This window comes from Pristis pectinata, chromosome 3 (genome assembly GCF_009764475.1).
Source record: "Pristis pectinata isolate sPriPec2 chromosome 3, sPriPec2.1.pri, whole genome shotgun sequence".
In the NCBI taxonomy this organism is placed as follows: domain Eukaryota; kingdom Metazoa; phylum Chordata; class Chondrichthyes; order Rhinopristiformes; family Pristidae; genus Pristis; species Pristis pectinata.
The window spans coordinates 46,659,555-46,681,890 of record NC_067407.1 but is presented as its reverse complement, the minus strand read 5'-3'; the positions used below and the strand labels follow the sequence as shown (position 1 = coordinate 46,681,890).

The 22,336-nt window shown below is 42.6% G+C and overlaps 1 protein-coding gene across 1 annotated transcript in view; it reads left to right on the top strand.

Annotated features, from left to right (window-relative positions):
• The first annotated feature begins 18,227 nt into the window (after positions 1–18,227).
• nphs2 (NPHS2 stomatin family member, podocin) overlaps positions 18,228–22,336 on the top strand; it is a 30,867-nt gene continuing 26,758 nt past the window's right edge. Inside the window, exon 1 of the mRNA XM_052010731.1 lies at positions 18,228–18,558. Coding sequence (XP_051866691.1) covers positions 18,228–18,558 — 331 coding nt within the window. The remainder of the gene's footprint in view (positions 18,559–22,336) is intronic.

Below are 22,336 nucleotides of genomic sequence, written 5' to 3'. Positions count from 1 at the left end.
TTCATCGTGTTTTTCATCTAGATTCCAGCATCTGCAGTCCTTAGTTTCTCTTTGTATCTTTTCTACAGGGTTGGCAGATAATCCCAATTTACAACAGAAGTTTACGATGTAGGAATTTAACTCTGACAAATGCGAAGTGTTGGATTTTGGGAAGTTAGATCAGCACAGTAAATGGCAGAGCCCTTGAAAGTGCTGTAAAGCAGATATCTAGGGGGACAATTACACTGTTCCCTGAAAGTGGGGACATAGGTAGTAAGGGTGGTGAAGAAGGCATTTGGCATGCTTGCCTTCATTGATCAGGGTACTGAGTACAAGAGTTGGGATATCATGTTACAGCTGTACAAGGCATTGGTGAGACTGCATTTGGAGTATTGTGTGCATTTCTGGTTGTTCAGCTGCAAGAAGGATGCCCTTAATTTGAAAAGGGTGCAGAATAGGTTCATGAGGACGTTGCTGGGACTGGACAGCTTGAGTTATGAGACTGGATAGGCTGGAGCAGTTTTCCTTGGAGATTACCAGGCAGACGGGGGAAAAACATTCAAGAATGTGCTCAAAGTCTTGAAGAAATACAACATTCACACTGACCCCTGGAAACCTTTGGACCCATGACCAAGTAGAGAAGGAGCATTCGGGATGATATTGAAACTTGAGTCCATGTATTATGAGCACATAGAAGCCTTGTGTAAATGCCAACAGGAGTGCACCACCTCACAAATCTTGTAGGTACTAACTGCCCCATCCATTGAAGAGTCCACGGATCCCCTATTGGCCTCCTCAGTCACTTCAGAAACTGCAGATCTGGAGGGGAAGCAGTTCATCCTCAATTCTGAGGGTCTGCCTAAGAAGAAGCATTTCCAGTAAAATGTGACCAAAGTACTGAAAGTGTGGAAGTATTATCTTTCAAGGCATTATTGGTATTCAAAGCACAAGATCACAAGGAAGATAAAAATTAGTGATTAGTTGAAATGGTACTAATTAGGCACAACTTGTACCCAGAGAAAGAAGTAAAAACCCAAGGAAATGAAACAAAACAAAACAGTAAAGCACAACTACAGCAATGAGCACTCAATACCTAAATTGTTCAAAGATATTTAAATTCATGTGAGCATTAGTGGCACATTCTGTATTCTGCTTTGAGTATTCCAGAATATTTGAATATTTCATCTTCAAAAGGTGTTTGGGGGGGGGGAGGGGGGAGATGCACAGTGGCGCAGTTAGTAGAGCTGCTCCCTTGTAGCTGTTCAATCCTAACCTGAGTCCATGTGGTGTTTGCACATTCTCCATGTAACCATGCAGGTTGGTAGGTTCATTGGCCACTCTAAATTACCCCTAGTGTTAGGTGAGTTGTAGAATATGGGGAGAGTTGAAGAGAACGTAGGAAGAAGAAAATATAGGCTTAATGTAGGATTAGTGTAAAACTAGCAGTTGGTTGGTACAGACTAGATGGGCTGAAGGGCTAGTTTCCATTGCTGTATCTCTGACTCTAAATGTACAGTTGGAGGTGGGGGGGAGGAAATTGCACATTTTCTTTTGAGAGTCGTACAAAACATTGGTTAGGCCACACCTGGAGTATTGCGTAAAGTCTAGTCACCACATTACAGGAAGGACGTGGTATCAATAGAGTGCGAAAGATTCACCAGCAAGTTGCCTGGAATGGAGGGCTACAGTTATAAGGAGAGATTGGACAGGCTAGGTTTACTCTTTCTGGAACGTAGGAGGCCAAGGGGTGACCTAATAGAGGCTTATAAAATTGAGAGCCATAGATGGAATAGATGGTCTTCTTCCCAAGGCAGGGGAGTCTAGAACGAGAGAGCACAGGCTTAAGGTGAGAGGGGAGAAATTTAAAGATCTGAGGGTTAGGTTTTTTGTACAGAAGGTCGTGAGTATTTGGAACAAGCTGTTGGAGGAGGTGGTGGAGGCAGATGCAAATTCAATGTTCAATAAGTGCTTGGGTAGGTACACGGATTAAAAAAAGGCATCGATAGATACGGGCCTGACACAGGCAAATGGGATTAGCATAGATAGGCATCAGGGTTGACACGGTTGAGATGGGCTGAAAGGGATCGATCTGCACTATATTTTCATGATTCTATGATAAGATTGCTTCCTGTTTTCTCGAAATTACACAAAACTTTCACCCTTGCAGCATTTCTACAGTGTGTAATGAAAATATTTGGCATTTGCAACAGAAGGCTGTCGTTTCTCTGCTATCTTATTTGTATATGAACTAGTAGTAAGAACACAAAATGGAAGGGGACATAAGAGACTGCAGATGCTGGAATATGAAGCAACAAAGAAAATCTTGGAGGAACTCTGGGTCAGGCAGCATCTGAGGGGGGAAATGGACAGTCAACATTTTGGGTTGAGACCTTTCATCTGAACGTCCAGTCAGGATGAAGGGTCTCAATCCAAAACGTTGGCTGTCCATTTCCCTCCACAGAAAGTGGAAGGGGTATTGTCAGACAGATAGGAATGATGTAAACCTGGAATAAGATTTGGTAAAATTGGAAATTCACAGTAGGAATGGTCCAGTGTGGGCAGCATGGAGCCTACAACAAGGTGCATTGAAATAATAACAGAACATGCTGGAAACACTCGTCAGGTCTGGAAAAGAAACTATTTACATTTCAGGCCTGGGAGCCTTCCTTGGGAAGTGGGAAAGAGGGGAAAAAAAACACGTGTGTAGTGAAACATAAGCCACTGACTACTGCTGAGTTGACTTTGCATGAACGTAAGCCTTGTTTGATGTCCATCAGCAAAATCAAGATCAACAATTCCAGCAACCTGCCAGAGCTGGTTGAGGTCCTTGCATGCACCATCACCTCAGCAGGGGCCTGATTTGAACAGCAGCCAGAACCAGTGCAAGGGAACTTGAACTGTTTAAGGCCAGTCTGACTATCTCAAAAGAAGATAAAATATGGCTGTAACAAGTCATTGGGGAGGTGACTGTCACTTGCAGTGGATTTCTGGCAAGCAGGCTCTATTGTTCTATGTTGTTATACTGGTGTTCTTGGTGGAGAGGAAGGGAGATGTTTTGCATTTGCAGGGGGTGAAGTGGCTCACTGGGCTTGTGCTCAAAATAGACTAAGGGAGTCAACTGCAAAGGACACTTAGGTGTCAAGCCGTGAGGCTCTGAATGCTGTGTAACAAGAGGCTCTTGACCTCACTTGAACCTCTTGTTACACTCAATGAACCTTCAACTGCTATATCCTGCCAACTGTAACCCTGCTCAATATACCACACTGCCATCACCTATTTCAGAACAATCTCCATCAGTCAAGACTCGTACCTCATTCCTGATGCATGCCACCAGATCCTACACATTTAACATTGCTGCAGACTCATAGTTGACGTACACTGCCAGCTATTCAACCATGATAGGCACTTCACCCAAACAAACAGCAATAATACTCTCCAACCTAATCATTCTTCTCATTCTGCTTGCCCATCATTCCACTGTCTTCTGAATTACATGCTGTTATGTTAACTTGCACCACTGCTGCTGCAAACTTGTGTTAACTACCCAATCCCTTCACTACCCCATTCATATACTTTACTCCCGTCAGATAGACAAGCATGGAAACCTAGCCTGATGCAGCTAGAAGAGTAAATACATTGAGAAGATCCACTTAGCTTAACTTCTCTGCAACGAAGAGTGTGATACTGACAATGTACAGAATGCATTTAGCCTGGAGGAGGGATCTGCAGCCAGGGCAATGGTAGGTGTAGCACAGGCACAAGCTTCCTGAAGAGTGAGGTTATACACCAATGCTCCGATAAGGACTTTGATGGGACAACCTATAGGAAATAGTTGATGGAAGAGCACCATGAAATTCTTGGTGGATGAGCTGGATCCCATTTTCAAGCGAGCATTTCTCTGAATGTGATGGGGAGGCTTTAACCTTCCCTTCCAGGCAGAGCGCTGGTAATGGTGGGTGGTCTTCCCAGTGTGTATGCTAACTGCCTACTTCATTCCATTGGCTTTAATTATAGGAATTTTGAACACAGGAAAGTTTGAAGGGGAAGACAGCTGCTGCTTAATATTCATTTCTTGTAGCTTCTGCCACACATGTTGGGAGTAGTTTTCATTTTGATTTCTGCTTGACCAGGATTTGTATCACTGCTGCACCCCGACAGCCTCCAATGCACCTGAACCCACAGTCACCACTGAGGATGTAAGATCAGTCTTCCGGAGAGTGAACCCGAGGAAAGCATCTGGCCCAGATGGTGTCCTTGGCCATGTCCTTAGATCCCGTGCGGATCAGCTGGTGAGGGTATTTGCAGACATTTTTAACCTCTCCCTGCTTCAATATGAGGTTCCCACCTGCTTTAAGAAGACCACTATCATCCCGGTACCTAAGAAAAACAAGGTAAAGTGTCTTGATGACAACCACCTGGTGGCTCTGACATCCACCATCATGAAGTGCTTTGAGAAGCTGGTCATGGCACGCATCAACTCCAGCCTCCCAGACAACCTCAACCCACTGCAATTTGCCTACAGCTGAAACAGGTCTACAACAGATGTCATCTCCCTAGCCCCTACACTCATCTCTGGAGTATCTGGACAGTAAAGACACCTACGTTAGACTATTGTTTGACTACAGCTCTGCCTTCAATACTATAATTCCAAACAAACTCGTCCCGAAGCTCCGAGACCTGGGACTCAACACCTCTGTTTACAACTGGATCCTTGACTTCCTGTTCAACAGACTGCACTCAGTAAGGATAGGTAGCGACACCTCCAGCATGATTATTCTCAACACTGGTGCCCCACAAGGCTGCATCCTCATCCCCCACCGCCCACCACCCCCCCCCACTCTACTCCCTATACATTCATGACTGCATGGCCAGATTCTGCTCTAACTCCATCTACAAGTCTGCGGATGATACTGCTGTAGTAGGCTGAATCTCAAATAACAATTAGTTGGAGTACAGGAAGGAAAGAGAGAGAGCTTAGTGACATGGTGTCATGACAACAATATTGGCAAAACAAAAGAGCTGGCCATTGACTTCAGGAAGTGGGGCAGTGCACATACACCCATCTACATCAACAGTGCTGAAGTCGAGACAGTTGAGAGCTTCAAGTTCCTAGGAGTGGACATCACCTATAGCCTGTCTTAGTCCAACCATGTAGACGCCACGGTCAAGAAAGTTTACTTGCACCTCTTTCCTCAGGAGGCTAAAGAAATTTGGCATGTCCCTTTTTGACCCTCACCAATTTTTATCGATGCACCATAGAAAGCATCCTATATGAACGGTACGCAAGACAAGTTTTTCACTGTACCTCAGTACGTGACAATAATAAACCAATTCCAAAAATGATGTGCAAAATTAAGAGCAATTTGTTTGCTCAAGTGCAAGGTGTCAATTATTTTTGTTGAATTTAGACTGTCTTGAAATTCAGATTTAAAATATTCCAAAGATTCCCACCATCTCAGGAAACCAAAGGATGAGATCTTACACATGCCAGTTTTTCTACCCAGAGGAGGGCAACCACGCAGTCACACCATTTAAACATTATGCATTTTGAGAACATGAAAGGAATGCTTAGCAAGTCAGGCATGGTCTTTGGAGAGAGGAATAGAGTTAATGTTTCAAATCGCTGACCTTTTGTCAGAATAGGAAAATGTTTGGGGTGCATCATTTATGGAGTAGGTTGATGTGGGGAGGAATGATAGGGTGGAAGATGACAGACAAAGAGAAAAGGGACAGCACTGAGACAAAAAGGGAGTGACTATGTGATAAAGAAATAGTAAATGGAGGAGGTATAAATAGTAAATATAGTAAATAAATAAATAGTAAATGGTGGAGGTATAAATGACAAGAGTATAACCTTTTCCCAGCATCCACTGTCCAAAACTGGGATAGTTGTTATGGTTTGAACTTGTGAGTCTAGAAGATTGTAAAGTGCATGATTAACGTGTGATACTGTTTCTTGGTTTCCTTCAAAGTCGGAATGAATAAAAGAACTGTAAGTAATAGTGGGAAATACAGCTCTTTGTGTCTCCCTCACCATTCAATAATGATGGTCTAATCCTGGCCTTGGTTCCAGTTCCCTGTCTGGTTCCATGATGTCTGTCTGCCCTAAACTCAAAATATCTATCTTGTCCCTGAATATAGATAATGTCTCAGCCTTCACAGTTCTCCACAGAAGAGAATTTTGATGATTCACACCCCTGTTCATTGGAACTGTGTGGAAGTAGAAGACAAAAGTGTTTGAGAAGCAAGTGACAAGAAACTGTCACAACTGTGGATTCAGGATATTCAGTACATTGTTTTATTACTTGGAAATGGAAGAGACTTGTTCTGTGGAACATGATTCATTGTGAAGAGTTTGACCTGATTGTTCATAACCTAAATTGGCTTGCTGATGATGATATGAATGACTTTGCAATTTTATATAACTTAATTTCATTTGTTCTTTCACATAAATAGCAAACATTACTGGACATGGCAAACTTTGAGTGTCTGTAAGGATGGGTATCAGAATGATGATGTGCATTTAACCCTTATTTCTGTTGATTGCAATGCAAATGGTACATCAGATTTGTGCTGCTTGCTAATTATAGTGATCTCTTTGAATCTGTGCTAGTTACAACTTGCTAGTTACAGTGAATGCTAGCCAGCATCATCTTCAGGTCCTCTGCATCTCTTAAAGGGAAGGTACAAATGGAACACATCTTGGCCAAAGTTTTACAAGCAAATCTGAACTGGTAGCACTAAAGAATGGGGGAAAGAGTGCTCTGTAATTTTTAGACTCTACTCTGAAGGACTTGGTGGAGGAGGTGACCTGAAGCAAAAAGAGGAATCTGGAGACTCTCCAGGCACAAGCTTCAAAGTATACCAGGAGAAAATAACCTTGGAGGGCAATGCCAGGAGTCTCAGCCCTGCAAACCTGAATGCAGTACTGCAAGAAGCTTAATGACATTGTGCATGTGGTCAAGGTCAGTGAAAGCATCTTCAACTACCAAATCCACCACTGGTCCTGGACACTGTTCGACTCACCACACTTCCATTACCCGCCAACCAATGATCTCTATTGGTCAGGACCCTACCAAATATTTATTCGCTTCCCCTCACACTCGTGGAAGCAAGCCTTGCACCAATATGTCATAGCTTTAACTATTCAAGCTTGATAACCATAACAATATCTCCAAACACATTACACAGCACTTCACAGATATACTTTGTCTTTACAGAAAACTGGAGGCAGCAGGATCTAACCAGAAAGAGATGAGTAACTCCGTTAATCCTGAACTGCACAGAGAAGACAGTACAGGTTATTAAAGGAGCATCATTGCTGAAGTGATGAAGGTTAGGAAGTCAGAAACCACTGAAAATTATACCTTCAAACCTCAATCATCTTCTCAAATCCCACTTGCTCAACTTGCAACTCTATTTCCTCACCACAAACCTAATTCTGGGCTTTTCTCCTTTCACAAAAAGAGCTGAGCATCAGATAGGGACACAGAGAAGATGGTGATGGCGAAGACGAACCTTCACTCAATTTCATCCACAGTTACCATCTTATTCACTGAAACTGGGTGGATCTTGAAGAATGAATTAGATGCAGATTCTGTTTGTGGTGAGACATGGGGCACAAGTGACTGCTGCAAGGGTTGCCCAGGTACCAGCTCCACTGGAGGATAAGGTTGCACACAAGATGGCTACAGTTATTTTTCTTTCTAGCAGCCCACACGGGATGGGCACCTGCAATGAAATGGTCGGCATTGAGTGGTCTGTGTTCATTGCTTGTAGTTGTGGAGTACCTGGCAGTCAACAGCCAAGGAGTCGTCTATGGCTGGAGCAGGGCCAGCTGTAGTCTCCTCCATTTCCAGTATCCAGGCATGGTCGTCATGCTGCAATCCTGGGTGGCACAGGATAGGAGTTGGACACAGTAAGTGTAAGAATGAGTTCACATCTGTATGTAATATGACATGTTAAACCAAAATTATAAAGGAAAACATGTTTAATTTAGATGTGGAATTTGTTTTCTGTATTGTGACCAGTTAGTGGTCAGTCAGAAGGGGAAGACGAGCTGTTCCGATGAAAGGTCATCTATCTCAAATGTTACAGTTGTTTTTCTCTCCACAGCTCGTACCTAACCAGGCAAGTATTTACAGAATTCTGTTTTTATTGTAAGCTGTAGTACCATTGATGAATGGGAATGGATGTTGTTCCACCACTACTGCATTTACTGTAGTTCTCCATGGACAGCCTGGCAGTAAGAAACTGTCTAGGTTACTTCCTTCCAATCTTCCTACTGCTTTGCAGTTGCTTCTTATACAGCTGGATCGTGGGCTGAGGTTGTGGAGATATAGTGCAAACCTTGAGACCCAGTCACTTCCTAACTGCAGGGCTTCCCCCATACAGGACACAGAAACACTTATTCAGCATACCACATCTTGTGCGAGTGCATGGACTCATTGTATGCACTTTTCATTATTCTTTCATGAATTACTGACATTACAGGCAATCCTAATTGCCCTTAAAATGAAAGGTTTGCTGTATGGCAGTTAACTAGCAACCATATTGCGATGGGTTGGGAGTCCAGTTTAGGCCAGATCATGTAAAGACTTGCATTATCTCAATCTGGTAAGTTCCTGGTGTCTAGAAATTGTAATATGCATTAAAAAAAAGACCTTAAATTTGCTCTGCATGGGGTAGAGTTTTTATACGACGTCCCCAAGCTTACGATATTGGAATTGGTTTATTATTGTCACTTGTACCGAGGTACAGTGAAAAACTTGCATACCGTTCATACAGATCAATTCATTACACAGTGCATTGAGGTAGTACAAGGTAAAACAATACAGAATGCAGAGTAAAATGTCACAGCTATGGAGAGTGCAATGCAGGTAGAAATAAGGTGCAAGGTCATAACGAGATAGAGTGTGAGGTCAACCTTATCGTACTAGGGAACCGTTCAATAGTCTTGTAACAGTGGGCTAGAAGCTGTCCTTGAGCCTGGTGATAGGTGCTTTCAGGTTTTTGTATCTCCTGCCTGACAGGAGAGGGGAGAAGAGAGAATATCCAGGGTGGGTGGGGTCTTTGATTATGCTGGCTGCTTTACCAAGGCAGTGAGAAGTATAGACCGTCCATGGAGGGGAGGCTGGTTTCCGTGATGTGCTGAGCTGAGTACACAACTCTGCAGTATTCTATTGCACTTGAGGTGTAGGGCACCCTGAGTGACCTGTGCAGTTGAATAGGCCTCTAACAAGCTAATGTGCACAAAGGCAATTCCTCCATAAAGTCCTGTTGCTGGTGTTCAGGCAGGGAGATGATTCGTGGTGGTCAGGGAGAAGATTGGCCAATGGGGTTGAGGAGATGATCAGTGAAAGGGAGGGTATTGGGAGAAGATTGAGGTGATCTGTGGATATCATTGGGAGAAGAAACATAGGTGATTGGGGAAAAAAAAGGTCAGATGAAAAGTTGAAGTAACTGATTCAGAAGGAGATGATGCCTCTATCTCTACCTGTCAGTGGCTCAGGCAGGGTTGGCTACTTAATGCCAAAGCTGGCATCAGTGTTCCAATTAGCACTTGCACTGGTGTTCGGTTAGAATTTCACTACACATGCTGTTTTTGCCATTTGATGGCACTGCACATACCCAACAGCCTCTGTGCATATTCACATCTAGACAGTAATTCAAATCTAGGCAATCCTGATAATCATTGTTGAGGTGATTAACAATTTCTTGAGAGAAATTCCTTCAGACCACTTGACTAGAGATTCCAGTCTCTCTTCAAACCTTAACAATTTTGAGTCCACACATCGGTCAGCTAATGTTAGAATTGGGGTATTTCACTTTGTTCAATTGTAATCACTGTTGCAAAGTCATGATTTAGTAACTGAAAAATTTTGCTCTCAACTTCCATCCGATAATTATGGTTTCTTCGTGATCCAGCAAATGGCTGGGAGTTAGAGTTGGCAAAATTAGCAATCTATGGGCATCCCTCAAGTGTGGATTTTGTTGCGGGATGTTGACAACTCCCTTGGGGCTGATTTTTATTTTGTTTTCCATCAATTGTAGTAAAATTAACAGGACCTTTTCCACTTAACTATGAGTGGTGAGTTTTCTGGCTGTTTGATGCAAACAAATGAAAGCATTATGAAATCACAAATTCATAAGGCTTGGAAATATGACAAAAAGTACATAGCTGTTTTCTTGCCTGCCTCTGTGGAATGTGTTCAGATTACAAGTATGAGATGGTTGTTTTGACAACTTTGCTGGTTATCTTGATGACTTCAATGGTTTGCATATCTGATCTGCACTCCGGATTAAGATCTATCAAATCACCATGGGTGGCACCTCAAGATGTGTTATTTTCACTCTGTTTGTTAGGTTTAACTGAAGAAACTTGGTATGATTTCCAACAACTGCTTTCCCAAGTTAGAACTGACAAATAGTGGCAGTTACCAACCCTGTCATCCCTCTTTCCAAGTTTATCCTCAGCCTAGCCCATCATATTTCTTCATACTCTTACGATGTTGAGTTGCTTCTTAAACATCATTAATTCTGGTACAACTATTTTTGACTTTTAGTCAGAACTTATAAAACAAACTTAGATTTATATTCTGTCTTCCACAGTCTCTTGAGATCCCATTGTGTTTTGTAGTCAGAAATGTATAAGTTTAGTTTAGCCTAGCCTCTGTTCTAATTGTACACAGCAAGCACCCACACGCAGCAATGAGAGAGTAATCGGGTATGTGTATTAACATTGTTGGCTGAGGGATGAATGTAGGCCGAGACACTAGTAGGAAATCCCCAGCTGTTCTTTAAATATTATGATGTCCATCCAGCTCTCCAATTGACATTGGATCCAAAAGGCAATAACATTAATCATGCACCACTCCCTCAGAAGTCAACCAGAAATGCATGTTTGGCTCTCAAAACTGGAGCTTGAACCTGCAATCATTGACTTAAGAGTAGGACTGGCACACAAGTGATATTTTTCTTCCTGGAATGAAATGCAGATTTGGATCCCCTGCAACAATTAGAGTCATAGAGTAATACAACATGGAAACAGGCCCTTTGGCCCAACTTGTCCATGCTGACCAAGGTGCCACCCTCAGCTAGTGCCATTTGCCTGCATTTGGCCCATATCCCTCTAAACCTTTCCTATCCACGTAGTTATCCAAATGTCTTTTGTGTTATTGTACCTGCCTCAACTACTTTCTCTGGTAGATCATTTTATAGATGCACAACCCTCTGTGTGAACATGTGCCTTGGGTCCCTTTCAAATCTTTCCCCTCTCACCTTAAACCTATGCTGTCTTTAGATTTTTCTGGGGGTGGGGTGGGGGCGGGAGACTGTCCATTCACCCTTCACCCTATCTATGCCCCTCATGATTTTATACACCTCTATAAGGTCGCCCTTCAGTCTCCTACATTCCAAGGTACAAAGTCCTAGCCTGCCCAACCTCTCCCTATAACTCAGGCCCTCAGGTCCTTGCAACATTCCTGTAAATCTCCTTTGCTTAATGACATCTTTAATAACAGGGTGACCAAAATTGTACACAATACTCCAAGTGCAGCCTTACCAACATCTTGTACAACTGCAACATAATATCCCAACATATATACCGAATGGCTTGACTGGTGAAGTCCAGCATGCCAACCCCTCCTTCACCTCCTTGTCTACCTGTCACCACTTTCAGTGAACTATGTACTTAGTCCATCTGTTCCACAACACTCCCCAAGTTCTGCCCACTCACTGTACAAGTCCCAGTCTGATTTGACTTCCCAAAATGCAACATCTCCTTATTTCAATTGAAAGCCATTGGCCAACCCTTGGCCCACATACCCAGTTGATCAAGGTCCCCCTGTAATTTTTGATAACTTTCTTCACTGGCCACAATACTACCTATTTTAGCATCATCTGCAAACTTACAAACAATACCTTGAACATTCTCATCCAAAGCATTTATATCATTCACAAAAAAACAAAGGTCCTGGCGCCAATCCCTGTGGCACATCACGAGTTACAGGCCTTCAGTCTGCAAAACAACCTTCCACCATCACCCTCTGCTTCATACCGATTATGAATCGCTTTCTGGATCCCATGCAATTTAACCTTCCAGACTAGCCTACCATGCGGGACCTTGTCAAAAGGCAAATTCTTGGTTTATGTTACCTCCCATAACCACTGGGTTACACTGCTTTCATCCTGCATGCCTCCTGCATAATGCTGTTTTAAGATCTTTCCCACTACTCTGTTTATTAAATTCATGAGTTGCAAAGACCACTTTCATTTCCAGGAAGACCAGTTCATCATCACAAGCTTCCCTGTCCCCAGAAATAATGACAATATCCTAGAAAGTGAAACCACTCCTCTGCACAATGTTTTAATTAAACTACATATCTGTGTGCTCTATCAGCGTCTCCCTAACTGGCTCAGGATTGGAAATTATCTTCTTAATCTTCTCCGAGATCCTGAAACTCTCCCTCCAAGACCCCTGATGTACACTTCCTGACATAATTGCTGCCTGTAAGAAATGTAACTGTTGTGCACATGACTTAAATCAGATCCTTTCCATCACTGGGTTAAGCCTCCAATGTCACCTGCAGTGGCTGATATCACTTGGGGTCTCTTGCTTATCCACATTTAATGCTCTTCAAGAGACCCATCACCAGCTTTCTTCATCTCAGTGGATGAGCTGCAGTTCGTGAGTCCAGTTCATGAGTTCTGTGTGGGTGCAGGAAGCAGAACTGATGCAGTCTTCGAATCAGCGGAGAAAGAGTGGGTAGTGGTACCAGAGAAGGTTTGAAACACAGACTTTCCCACGTAGCCAACAAAAAGACAGCCGTCACGGCAGCCCATGCGAGTGTCCACCTCTGACTTTTAGGAAGTGAGGAATTGAAAGAGGTGTTCAGGGTAAGAGCATGTTCTGCCACGTGGAGGGGAACTGGTTGGATCTTTCTTGCAGAAAGAAGCAGAGGGCTTGATAGGGGTTGGAGGTGTATAAAGACCGGACGTCCATAGCAACGGTGAGGTGGTGGGTACTGGGGAATTTGGAAGTTGTCAAGATGGTGGAGGGCATGCGAGGTGTTCTGGATGTAGTGAAAAGGGACTGCACAAGGGGAGACAGGATGGAGTCAAGGTATAAGGAGAAGTTCAGTGGGGTTCTTGTGTATCTTTAATTCCAATGACCTGTTGGCTAATGGAGAGTTCTTCTGATAACCAAACTTACTGCTCCTTGAGTTCTTCCACAACCTGAATTTTAAGAGTTCCAGGTTCATTATCTCTCTTTCCCTACCAAAGCCTTGTAAGTGCCCCCTACAACCAGTGGCACAGCTGCTAGAGCTGCTTCCCCACTGCTCCAGTGACCTGGGTTCAATCCTGACTTCTGGTGCTGTCTGTGTGCAGTTTGCATGTTGTCCCTGTGACCGTGTGGGTTTCCTCCGGGTGCTCCCATTTCCCTTCACATCCCTGGGTCATGTAGGTTGTTGGGCTAATTGGGCTTTGCCCCTTGTGCGTTGATGAGTGATAGAATGTGGGGAGAATAGGAACAGAGAAAATTACTGGGGGAATGGGATTGCTCTGTCAGTTGGCTCAATGGGCTGAAATGGCAACCTATGTTGTCAGGAAAAATGGTAAAATATGGTTCCCAGTGATTTGGAAGGACATTTTAAGTTCTGCATTTTACAGTTCAAGAAAGGATTTAGTTCAAATTAATTTCACCTTAATAATTCAATATACCTTGATATTTAAATATACCTTTAATACTGATTTAGAATAGAGATAGGATAGCAAGATAAGAACCCGCTGAGCTACAGTGGACCTGGGAAAGGTAACAGAGCAGCCAGGTCTGACTGCAATTGTGTGCAAGTTCCATCATTGTACGAGAACAACAATGCCACTGGTTAGGAGCTGCAGCTGGAAAACTCCATTACAGTCCTAAATAATAGTTGGGAACATTTTTAAAAACTGAACAGTGCAGCCAAAATAACATACAAAATATTGTGAAAGAAATCTAAGTAATTGAATGTTACACACAAGACTTGTGCAACCACAAGCTTGTTTGTTGATGTCCAAAAAAAGTATAGCATAATTTGTCATTATAACACTTCCAGTCCATTAGTTGTGGAAATCGGGTTATGAAATCAAAACATAAGTATTTTCAAAACATTATGGTGACTAATAAGCTTTAACAAAAATGCCAAAAGGAAATGTAAACGACTGTAAATATGTCTAGGAATAAAACAATTGCAACAGAAAACCTTACTGGGTGCCAATAAATTCGTACACTTGATTACCATGTTCTGTGGATTGTTTGTGAATAAAATAGTTTGAGCTTTGTACGTGATTTGATCGCAGTTGTCAAAAATAAGACTATGTTCACTGGAGGTTTATAATTAAATATTACTTTCATTATAAGAGAAATGTGTACACCATTACAACACAATGAAAGCTTTCATGGTGAGGTTTAAGTGCAATAACAATCCCCCAACGATTCTGAAACCCTCCAACTCTAGATTCTTGTGTACCACCATTCCTTTTGTGATTTCATTGGCAACCATATCCTCAGCCTTTTCAGTCCCAACCTTCAGAATTCTCTTTGGAAATGTAATTGTCTCCATATCTTCCTTCTAATACAGTTCCTCATAATTCAGGATAACTATCTTCCACGTCACCTGCCTTCTTCCTTGGTATGAGTGTTTAACTGATTACACTCTTGTGATATAATTTGGTATCTCTTCCTACATTATAGGTATGTTGTTGATGATATGATGGAAGGATAGTGTTTTTATTCAATAACATGGTTAAGTATCTTTTGAAGGTTTACAATTATATAAACATATTTAATGAGTGAGCTATATTTATTGTTGTAAGGTTGCTAATCCCAGTTTACCACGGATCAACTGGCCATTGTGCATCCTGTTGAAACAAACAAAGGCCAATGGTATCCATCAAAGTCTTCTAGTATGACAAGGGAACTTAATAAAGTCATACGAATGCTTGGCAGGTTATAATAATAAAACATTTTGGAACAGAACCACAGTGCATCAAGAAAGCAGGATGATAAGTTTGGTGTGGTAAAGGCTCAAGTACATAAATAGGAAGAAACTTGGAGGTGATCAATACAAAAGTTGAGAAATGTTAACTGCTAAAAGTAAGCATTTATCCCTGTGGGACAACTCTTCTCAGTGTGCATGAGCTGTGCCTCAACCCTTTTGATTCACATTCCTTTAACTTTCTCCACTCATAACTTCCTAGTGTTAAATTTTCAATTAACACCATATCCATCCATTTTTAGGAAGAAGGATTGCACTTTTCTATTAGTCGTATTCCAAAGAGAAGGCCTTTTAATTTCACTTCTAAATGGCTGAGTCCTAACTTTAGGATGGTGCAGCTTTGTTCTGGTTTCATCCACCATAGGAAATACTTTCCCTGAATTTAGAACACTACATCTGATAATCATTTTAAGCACCTCAATTTTATCACCCTTCTTCCTTCTAATCTGAATGGAATACCTCCAAATTTATCCAACCTATGCTCAGAACCTCACCTTCAGGTGCCAGTATCAATATGCTCTCTGCCAAGATTAATAGATCCTCCTCGAGGTAAAATGCTGAGAAATCCCTGAACGTTATGTAAATATGTACACATAGTGCATGGCATGTTGACATGGAACTTCCCTTGAACTCGGCTGTCACAGCAAATAACCTGAACAGATCATATACATCTTTCTGTGGAAAATTCAGAAACATGACAGCCACGAACCTTGGTTTAAAAGTTAGTGTCGTTTTCTGGTCATAAACTTATCATACAGAAGTGTAGTAGCATCCAAAGTCATAAAACATTCACTAGTTAGCTATGGGAGGAACGGGGCGGTCGGTGTTCAGTTTGACTCCCACTTCCACCTTCAAAGGCTGTAAACTGTGTTCACCAGAAGCTTGATGCACCATATCTTCCAATTTATTTCTTGTTCTACAGCTGCTTTCACCAACAACAGTGATAACTTACAGAATCATTAACATCACATAACATCTCAAAGCACTTCATAGGAGTGTTGTCTGGCATTTTAATATTTTGACGTCAAGCCATGTGGCAACATACTAGGATATGTCGAAAAGATTGGTCAAATAGTTGCGTGCAATCCTGGACTTAGGTAAAATTGGCTATCTAAGCTATTGTGTTAATAGTCAAAAAGTTAACAAATATCATTCCCATTTACATTAATTTCTAATGATGAGGATATATTGTGTTGTTGCGTTTGTTTTTATTTACTGCTTGGCATCGGTTAAAACCTTGTTTCTATTTGCGGAGGAGATTTACCAGGATGCTGCCTGGATTGGAGATCATGTCTTATGAGGATAGGTTGAGCGAGCTAGGGCTTTACTCTTTGGAGAGGAGGCTGAGAGGTGACTTGATAGAGGTGTACAAGATGATAAGAGGCATAGATTGAGTGGACAGTCAGAGACTTCTTCCCAGTGCGACAACGGCTAACACGAGGGGACATAATTTTAAGGTGATTGGAGGAAGGTATAAGGGGTTGTCAGAGGTAAGTTTTTTTTCTCCCCCACACAGAGTGGTGGGTGTGTGGAATGCACTGCCGGCACAGGTTGTGGGGGCAGATACATTAGGGACATTTAAGAGACTTTTAGGTAGCCACATGAATGATAGAAAAATGGAGGGCAATGTGGGTGGGAAGGGTTAGACAGATATTAGAGCAGGATAAAATATCGGCGCAGCATTGTGGGCTGAAGGGCCTGTACTGTGCTGTTATGTTTTATGTTCTAAAACCTTTTGTTAGGCACAGTTAGGTTTTCCAGGAAAGGAAGAATCTCTAACAGCTGCATGGTGCCACAGACTTGAGAGTGTTGGGCCTTATCAGCAATGAACAATCACAAATGATTCATTTCCAGCAGTGGAATATTTCTGTTTCACTATAATTTGTACATTATCAGCAGTGTACATTTTTAAAAGATTTATGTTGTTACGTACAGGATATCCACACTTACCTTCATGCTGATTTCCAGAACAGTGACAGCTAGTTGCTAAAACACTTTACATGTTAGTTGCTAAAACAGTTGAACAGAAAACATCCAATTGCACAACTTTGAAGAACTTCCCCAGTGCCCTGGCAAATGTTTATTCCCCTACCATTTTAAAAAGATTATAAACATAATTTCATCACCTTTTGTCTTTCACAAATTGCCTTCCAAAGTTGGGGCAGTTCCAGAAAATCTGACCTGTGCATTTTCTAGTAGGGAATGTTAGGCAGTCATCCAGTTTGGACGGGTGCCTGAACTGCTTTTCTATCCCAAGCCCAACTCCCTGAAGCCACTGAATTTGGAGGATTTTGCAGAGACAGTGTCGGTGGTATCTGTCCAATGCCTTTAGATGCCTATTCGAGGTAGTTCAAGTCTCAGAGCATATAGGAGGGAAGGACTCATTTTGCCTGGTAGCCTTTAAATTCTGTGCCTGGTCTGAGGTTTTGATCTTCAAATACCTTTTTCCTCTGTCAGCCAAGACTATGATGGCAACGGTGAATTTCATCATTGAATTAAGCTTTTGCCATGAAGTGGCTGCCCAGATAGGGGAAGTGGTCCACATTTTCTGGGGCCTTGCCACGAAGCTTTTTTTTATTGGAGTGTTACGTCGTGGGGACAGATTGGTGGAGGTCCTTTGTGTTGCAAGTGTTGAGTACGAGGCCCATTCTCTCAGATTCTTCAGAGAACAAGGTGATGATGGCTTGGAGGTCAGCCTCTGAGCATGTGCATTCTGCATCTGGATTACTTGAGGTTAAGGTGGCCTTGGTACTGGAATGCAGTCATAGGTTGAACAGTTTCCCATTGGGTCTGAAGATTAGCTCCAGTCCTGCTGGATCTTCGTTGGAGTTAAGGGGCAACATTGCAACAAGAAAAGCCAGTAGCTCTGCTCATATGCCCACTTTCAGGTTTACGTTCTAGCTAGTACTGTAGCACAAGTATCTATGATTGCTTTTGTTATTCAGCACAGTGTCAGGGCAACAGTGGGGGTTCACCATCTCAGAAGGGAAACTCTAATTAAATCTGGAGAAGCAGTCACTCCCTTTACGTCAATAAAATGCTTAGTAAAACACCAGATTGGGTATTTAATTAATCAAATATGACTCTTGACATCTTGCTGGTTCATGAAGGAGAGTCTGAGATGCCTATGAAAATTGCAGAGACCTCGGGTATAAATAGGAAGGATACTTTGTATACAGTGAGGTTTCAACCAGCAGCTCAGCAAAGAGGATGGAGAAAATTTCCAGGACTATATCCCATTCTTCAAAGAATTTGCCAAAAAGACGAGTGGGTTCTTCCACTGGGGAGAAAGGTATTCGCAACCATGGGATTCGAAGCAGCAGGAGCACAAATGAGGCCAAGTGTACCCCAATGAGAAAGGGTGCAAGAGAGGACTTGAAGAAGAAAACGGGGAGAAATGGGACAACGCGGCCAGATTGCTCCCTCAGTGCTGATGGCAAGGTAACAGGCTACACGATCGTGGATGTGGATGATGTGCTGAGCTCTGAAGAGAGTGAGGAGGGGCCCATTGCCCTAATAGAAATGGAAGCACCAGAGGAAGGTAAGGGAGAGAGAGGAGGAAGCTGTGGGGGGAGAACAATACATCACGTGTTTAAAAATAACTAAAATATTATTGGGTTAAAGCCAGATTTTGTTTTTGCCCTTTTCTTTACGAAAAGATGCTTGTTCTTTTTGTCCATTTCACTATAAGAACATAAGGTGAATATTAGAGTCAAATTTGAATCAATATGGCCAACACAGAGTCATTTTTCTTAAATGCTGCATCTCCCCAGCCTTGGATGATCTGTATCTTCATTCAACAGCTAAAAAGGTCCCTTTTGGTAAAAGGTAATTCTTATAAAATTGCACAAATGTATAGGTTTGGCTACTCTTCATAATACTGAACAGTCTGGCTCACAAAGAATGTTTATTTAAATTTAATTTTTCTATTTTTCGTTACCTGCCCTCAGAACTCGTAGAAACACCTTCTGTCAACAAGCCCTTCCTCTTCTACTTCTGATCTTTGCCTCCTTTTTGTCAAGCTTTCCAGTCCTCCCCAATCTTTCCATTTTGCTGGGGACTTTTCACACCAGGCTAAAGCAATAATCTTCTATTTAGCACAGATGTGTTCAATCAGTTTTTTGAGTGTATTAGCTGTTAACCCAGAATCCCCTACTCTTGTCTTTACTCACAGCAGTTGTTTGATGGCACCAGGAAAGAAACTGCCATTCCTTGCCCTCTTGTTCTAATTACTTTCAGAAGGTAATGAATGCACTTTAGCTACTTGTATAAATGCATTTAAGAAAAGAACAGTGAATAATTGAACAGTAGGGTCAAACAGAGAAACTGAATGTGAAGTCTAAAATATAATTCGACATACAATCAGCCAATGGCTAACTGCTTAGAATCTACCTAAAACTGATTATCAGTCAGTGGTTGCAGATTTCTGCCATGTAGAGCATTGATAAGTGCATGTTTGTTGGCAAAGCTACGGTGGGAAAAAATAGCTACTTATTCAGGTCCATGCTCATTGCTCAGCCCGTTTCCAATACAGTGACCAATATAGAATCATAGGGCTGAGGGTGGCCATTCAGCTCATCATGTCTTGACCAGAGCAACTCTCAGATCCTCTGGCCTTTTCTCTGTAGCTTTGCAACTTTTTTCTTCACCATATATTTTTCCAGTTCTCTCTTGAATAGAACCTCTCTCCACCACAACTGCACACATGTTAAAAAGGTTTTTTTTCCTCCTGTCGCTCTTAATTCTCTTCCCGCTTCTACTTATCCCCTATCCCCTCCACCGAAGGAACATCTGGTGCAGTGGCAGTGGTGGAATCATAGAGAGCAGTCGACACGTGCTTTATGGCTGCTCCCTCAGACAGTGCTAACAGTTAAAGCACAGACTGTTGAGGTGTCCTTTTGAGTGCTGGTAATGGCAACTAGCAGAGTTTGTTAGGCAGAAGCCTGAGCATCCACCATAAAGCCCAGATTTTGGTGGCTTACACTTGTGCTTCAGTGAGACATTCCCTGATAACCTTGGTCAAGAGACTCTGCACTACGGTTGCTAATGGAATTGCTCACTTCTTCCTTGCTGGAAAAGATTTTCTCTCTGCTCTACACAATGACCTGTGCAAGATTGGAGCTGGAGGTGTGCAATACTAACCTCAACACTGCACGTAGGCTTATCATCAGGCTTGCCCGTACACTTAATATTTCATTGTGCATATTCATCAGACTACTTCTAGAGGCTGCTCCATCAGAATCTGCAGCAGATTCTCCTTGTGCTACTCTTGTTCCCAGCTTGGCTACAAGCCAAGTGATTCACAGTGATTCACTGTGTGCGGGACATGCCTCAGAGGTAATGTCTAAGTTGCACACTGTGTCAGCATCCGAGCTGGTTGGCCTTTTTCCCAGGGTAGGGGAGTCTAAAACTAGAGGGCATAGGCTTAAGGTGAGAGGGGAGAGACTTAAAGGGGACTGAGGGGCAAGTTTTTCCGCACGGGCTCTGGCAACTCGTTCCATGATGGGTTCATGGAACGAGTTGCCAGAGGAAGTGGTTGAGGAGGGTACAATTACACTGCTTAAAAGACACTTGGTCAATTTCATGGCTAGGAAAGGTTTAGAGGGACTTGGGCCAAATACAGGCTAATGTGACCAGCTCAGGAAGTCCCCCAGGTCGGTATGGACGAGTTGGGCCAAAGGGCCTTTTTCCATTCTGGATAATTCTGTAACTCAAATTGACGGTAAGCACTGCAGCTACTGCACTGGTGGTGGAGGGAATGAATGTTTAGGGTGGTGGACAGGTTTCAATCACATCGGCTGCTTTGTCCTGATCGTGTCAACTTTCTTGAGTATTGTTGGAGCATCCAGGCAAGTGGAGAGTACTCCATTGTACTCCTGACTTGTGCTTGTTACAGTGGAAAGGCTTTGGAGCATCAAGAGGAAAGTCAATTATCAATGGATACCCAGCTTCTAACGTGGGTAGTCCAATTGAGTTTCTTGTCAATGGTGACCCCTGGATATTGATGATGGTGGACCTGGCAATTGTGATGCCATTGAATGTCAAGAATATGTGGCCATACTTGTACATGGTGAAGATGTCATTATCTAGCACTCATGTACTGGCCACTTTTCAGTCTGTGTCTGAATGTTATCTGGGGCTTTCTGCATGCAGGCAGGGTCTGCTTCACTTGCTGAGGCGTTGAAAATAGGATTGAATGTTGCACAGTCATTTGCAGACAATGCAATTAACCGACACTGAGGGGTAAATTAAGTAACCAATAAACGTACCAACATGTCTTTAGAATGTGGGAGAGAACGGAGCACCCAGAAGAAACCCATGTGGTCACAGCAAGATCATACTAACTCTGCACAAGTGGCATTTGAGGTCATGGTCAAACCTAGATCCCCGGAGCTATGAGCCAGCACCACAAACTGTTGCATCAGAAGCACAAGTACATATATGCATACACTGTGCTGTCCAATCTGTCCTGGGAACACATCCACTAGCTCCTAACCACGTTCCTGGAGGAGCCTTTATCTCTTTCTCGGCTGCTCTGCTAGTTTGGCTCTTCCAAACCCTATGTCTTGGCCTGACAGCAGGTCCACACTACTAACTCATGAATGTTATTTAATCCTTATTATGATCCTATGTCACTGTCTCACTTCAAGCTATCTCTGCAGTGCAGTTCTTCAGTACTACTGTTGGAATGTTATCTGGTCCAATAGTCTTTGCTGTATCTAGTGCTGTCAGCAATTTCTTGTTATCAAGTGGAGTCAATTGAATAGAAGTGAAAGACGGAAACAAAGTGGCAAAAGGGGAAGGCATGGAAATCAAGGGCCTTGGTGTGAAATAATGCAAAGATGACTAAGAACATTAAGAAAGGCAAGCATAAATGCATTGTGTCTCAATGCACAAAGTATGCTCAATAAAGTAGACAGATTGGCCACACACATTGATATAAATGGATATAATATTGTTGTGATCATGGTGAAAATGAGGTCAAGCAGGTCGATACCTCATGTTGGTTCTCTCACAACCTTCTGCAGACCCAGCCAGCTTAATCACTGCTGGCGATACCAAGCCGGTCTTAGTGATCGACGTTGAAGTCCTCATCCAGAATATATTCTGGCCTCTTATGATTTTTGGTGTTTCTTCCAAATGTTGTTGAGCTGAGGAAAGACTCTGTGTGTGTGTGTGTGTGTGTGTGTGTGTGTGTGTGTGTGTGTGTGTGTGTGTGTGTGTGTGTGTGTGTGTGTGTGTGTGTGTGTGTGTGTGTGTGTGTGTGTTTAATCAGGAGGAAGTTTTCTTGTCTGTGTTTGACTGGATTCCTTGATGCT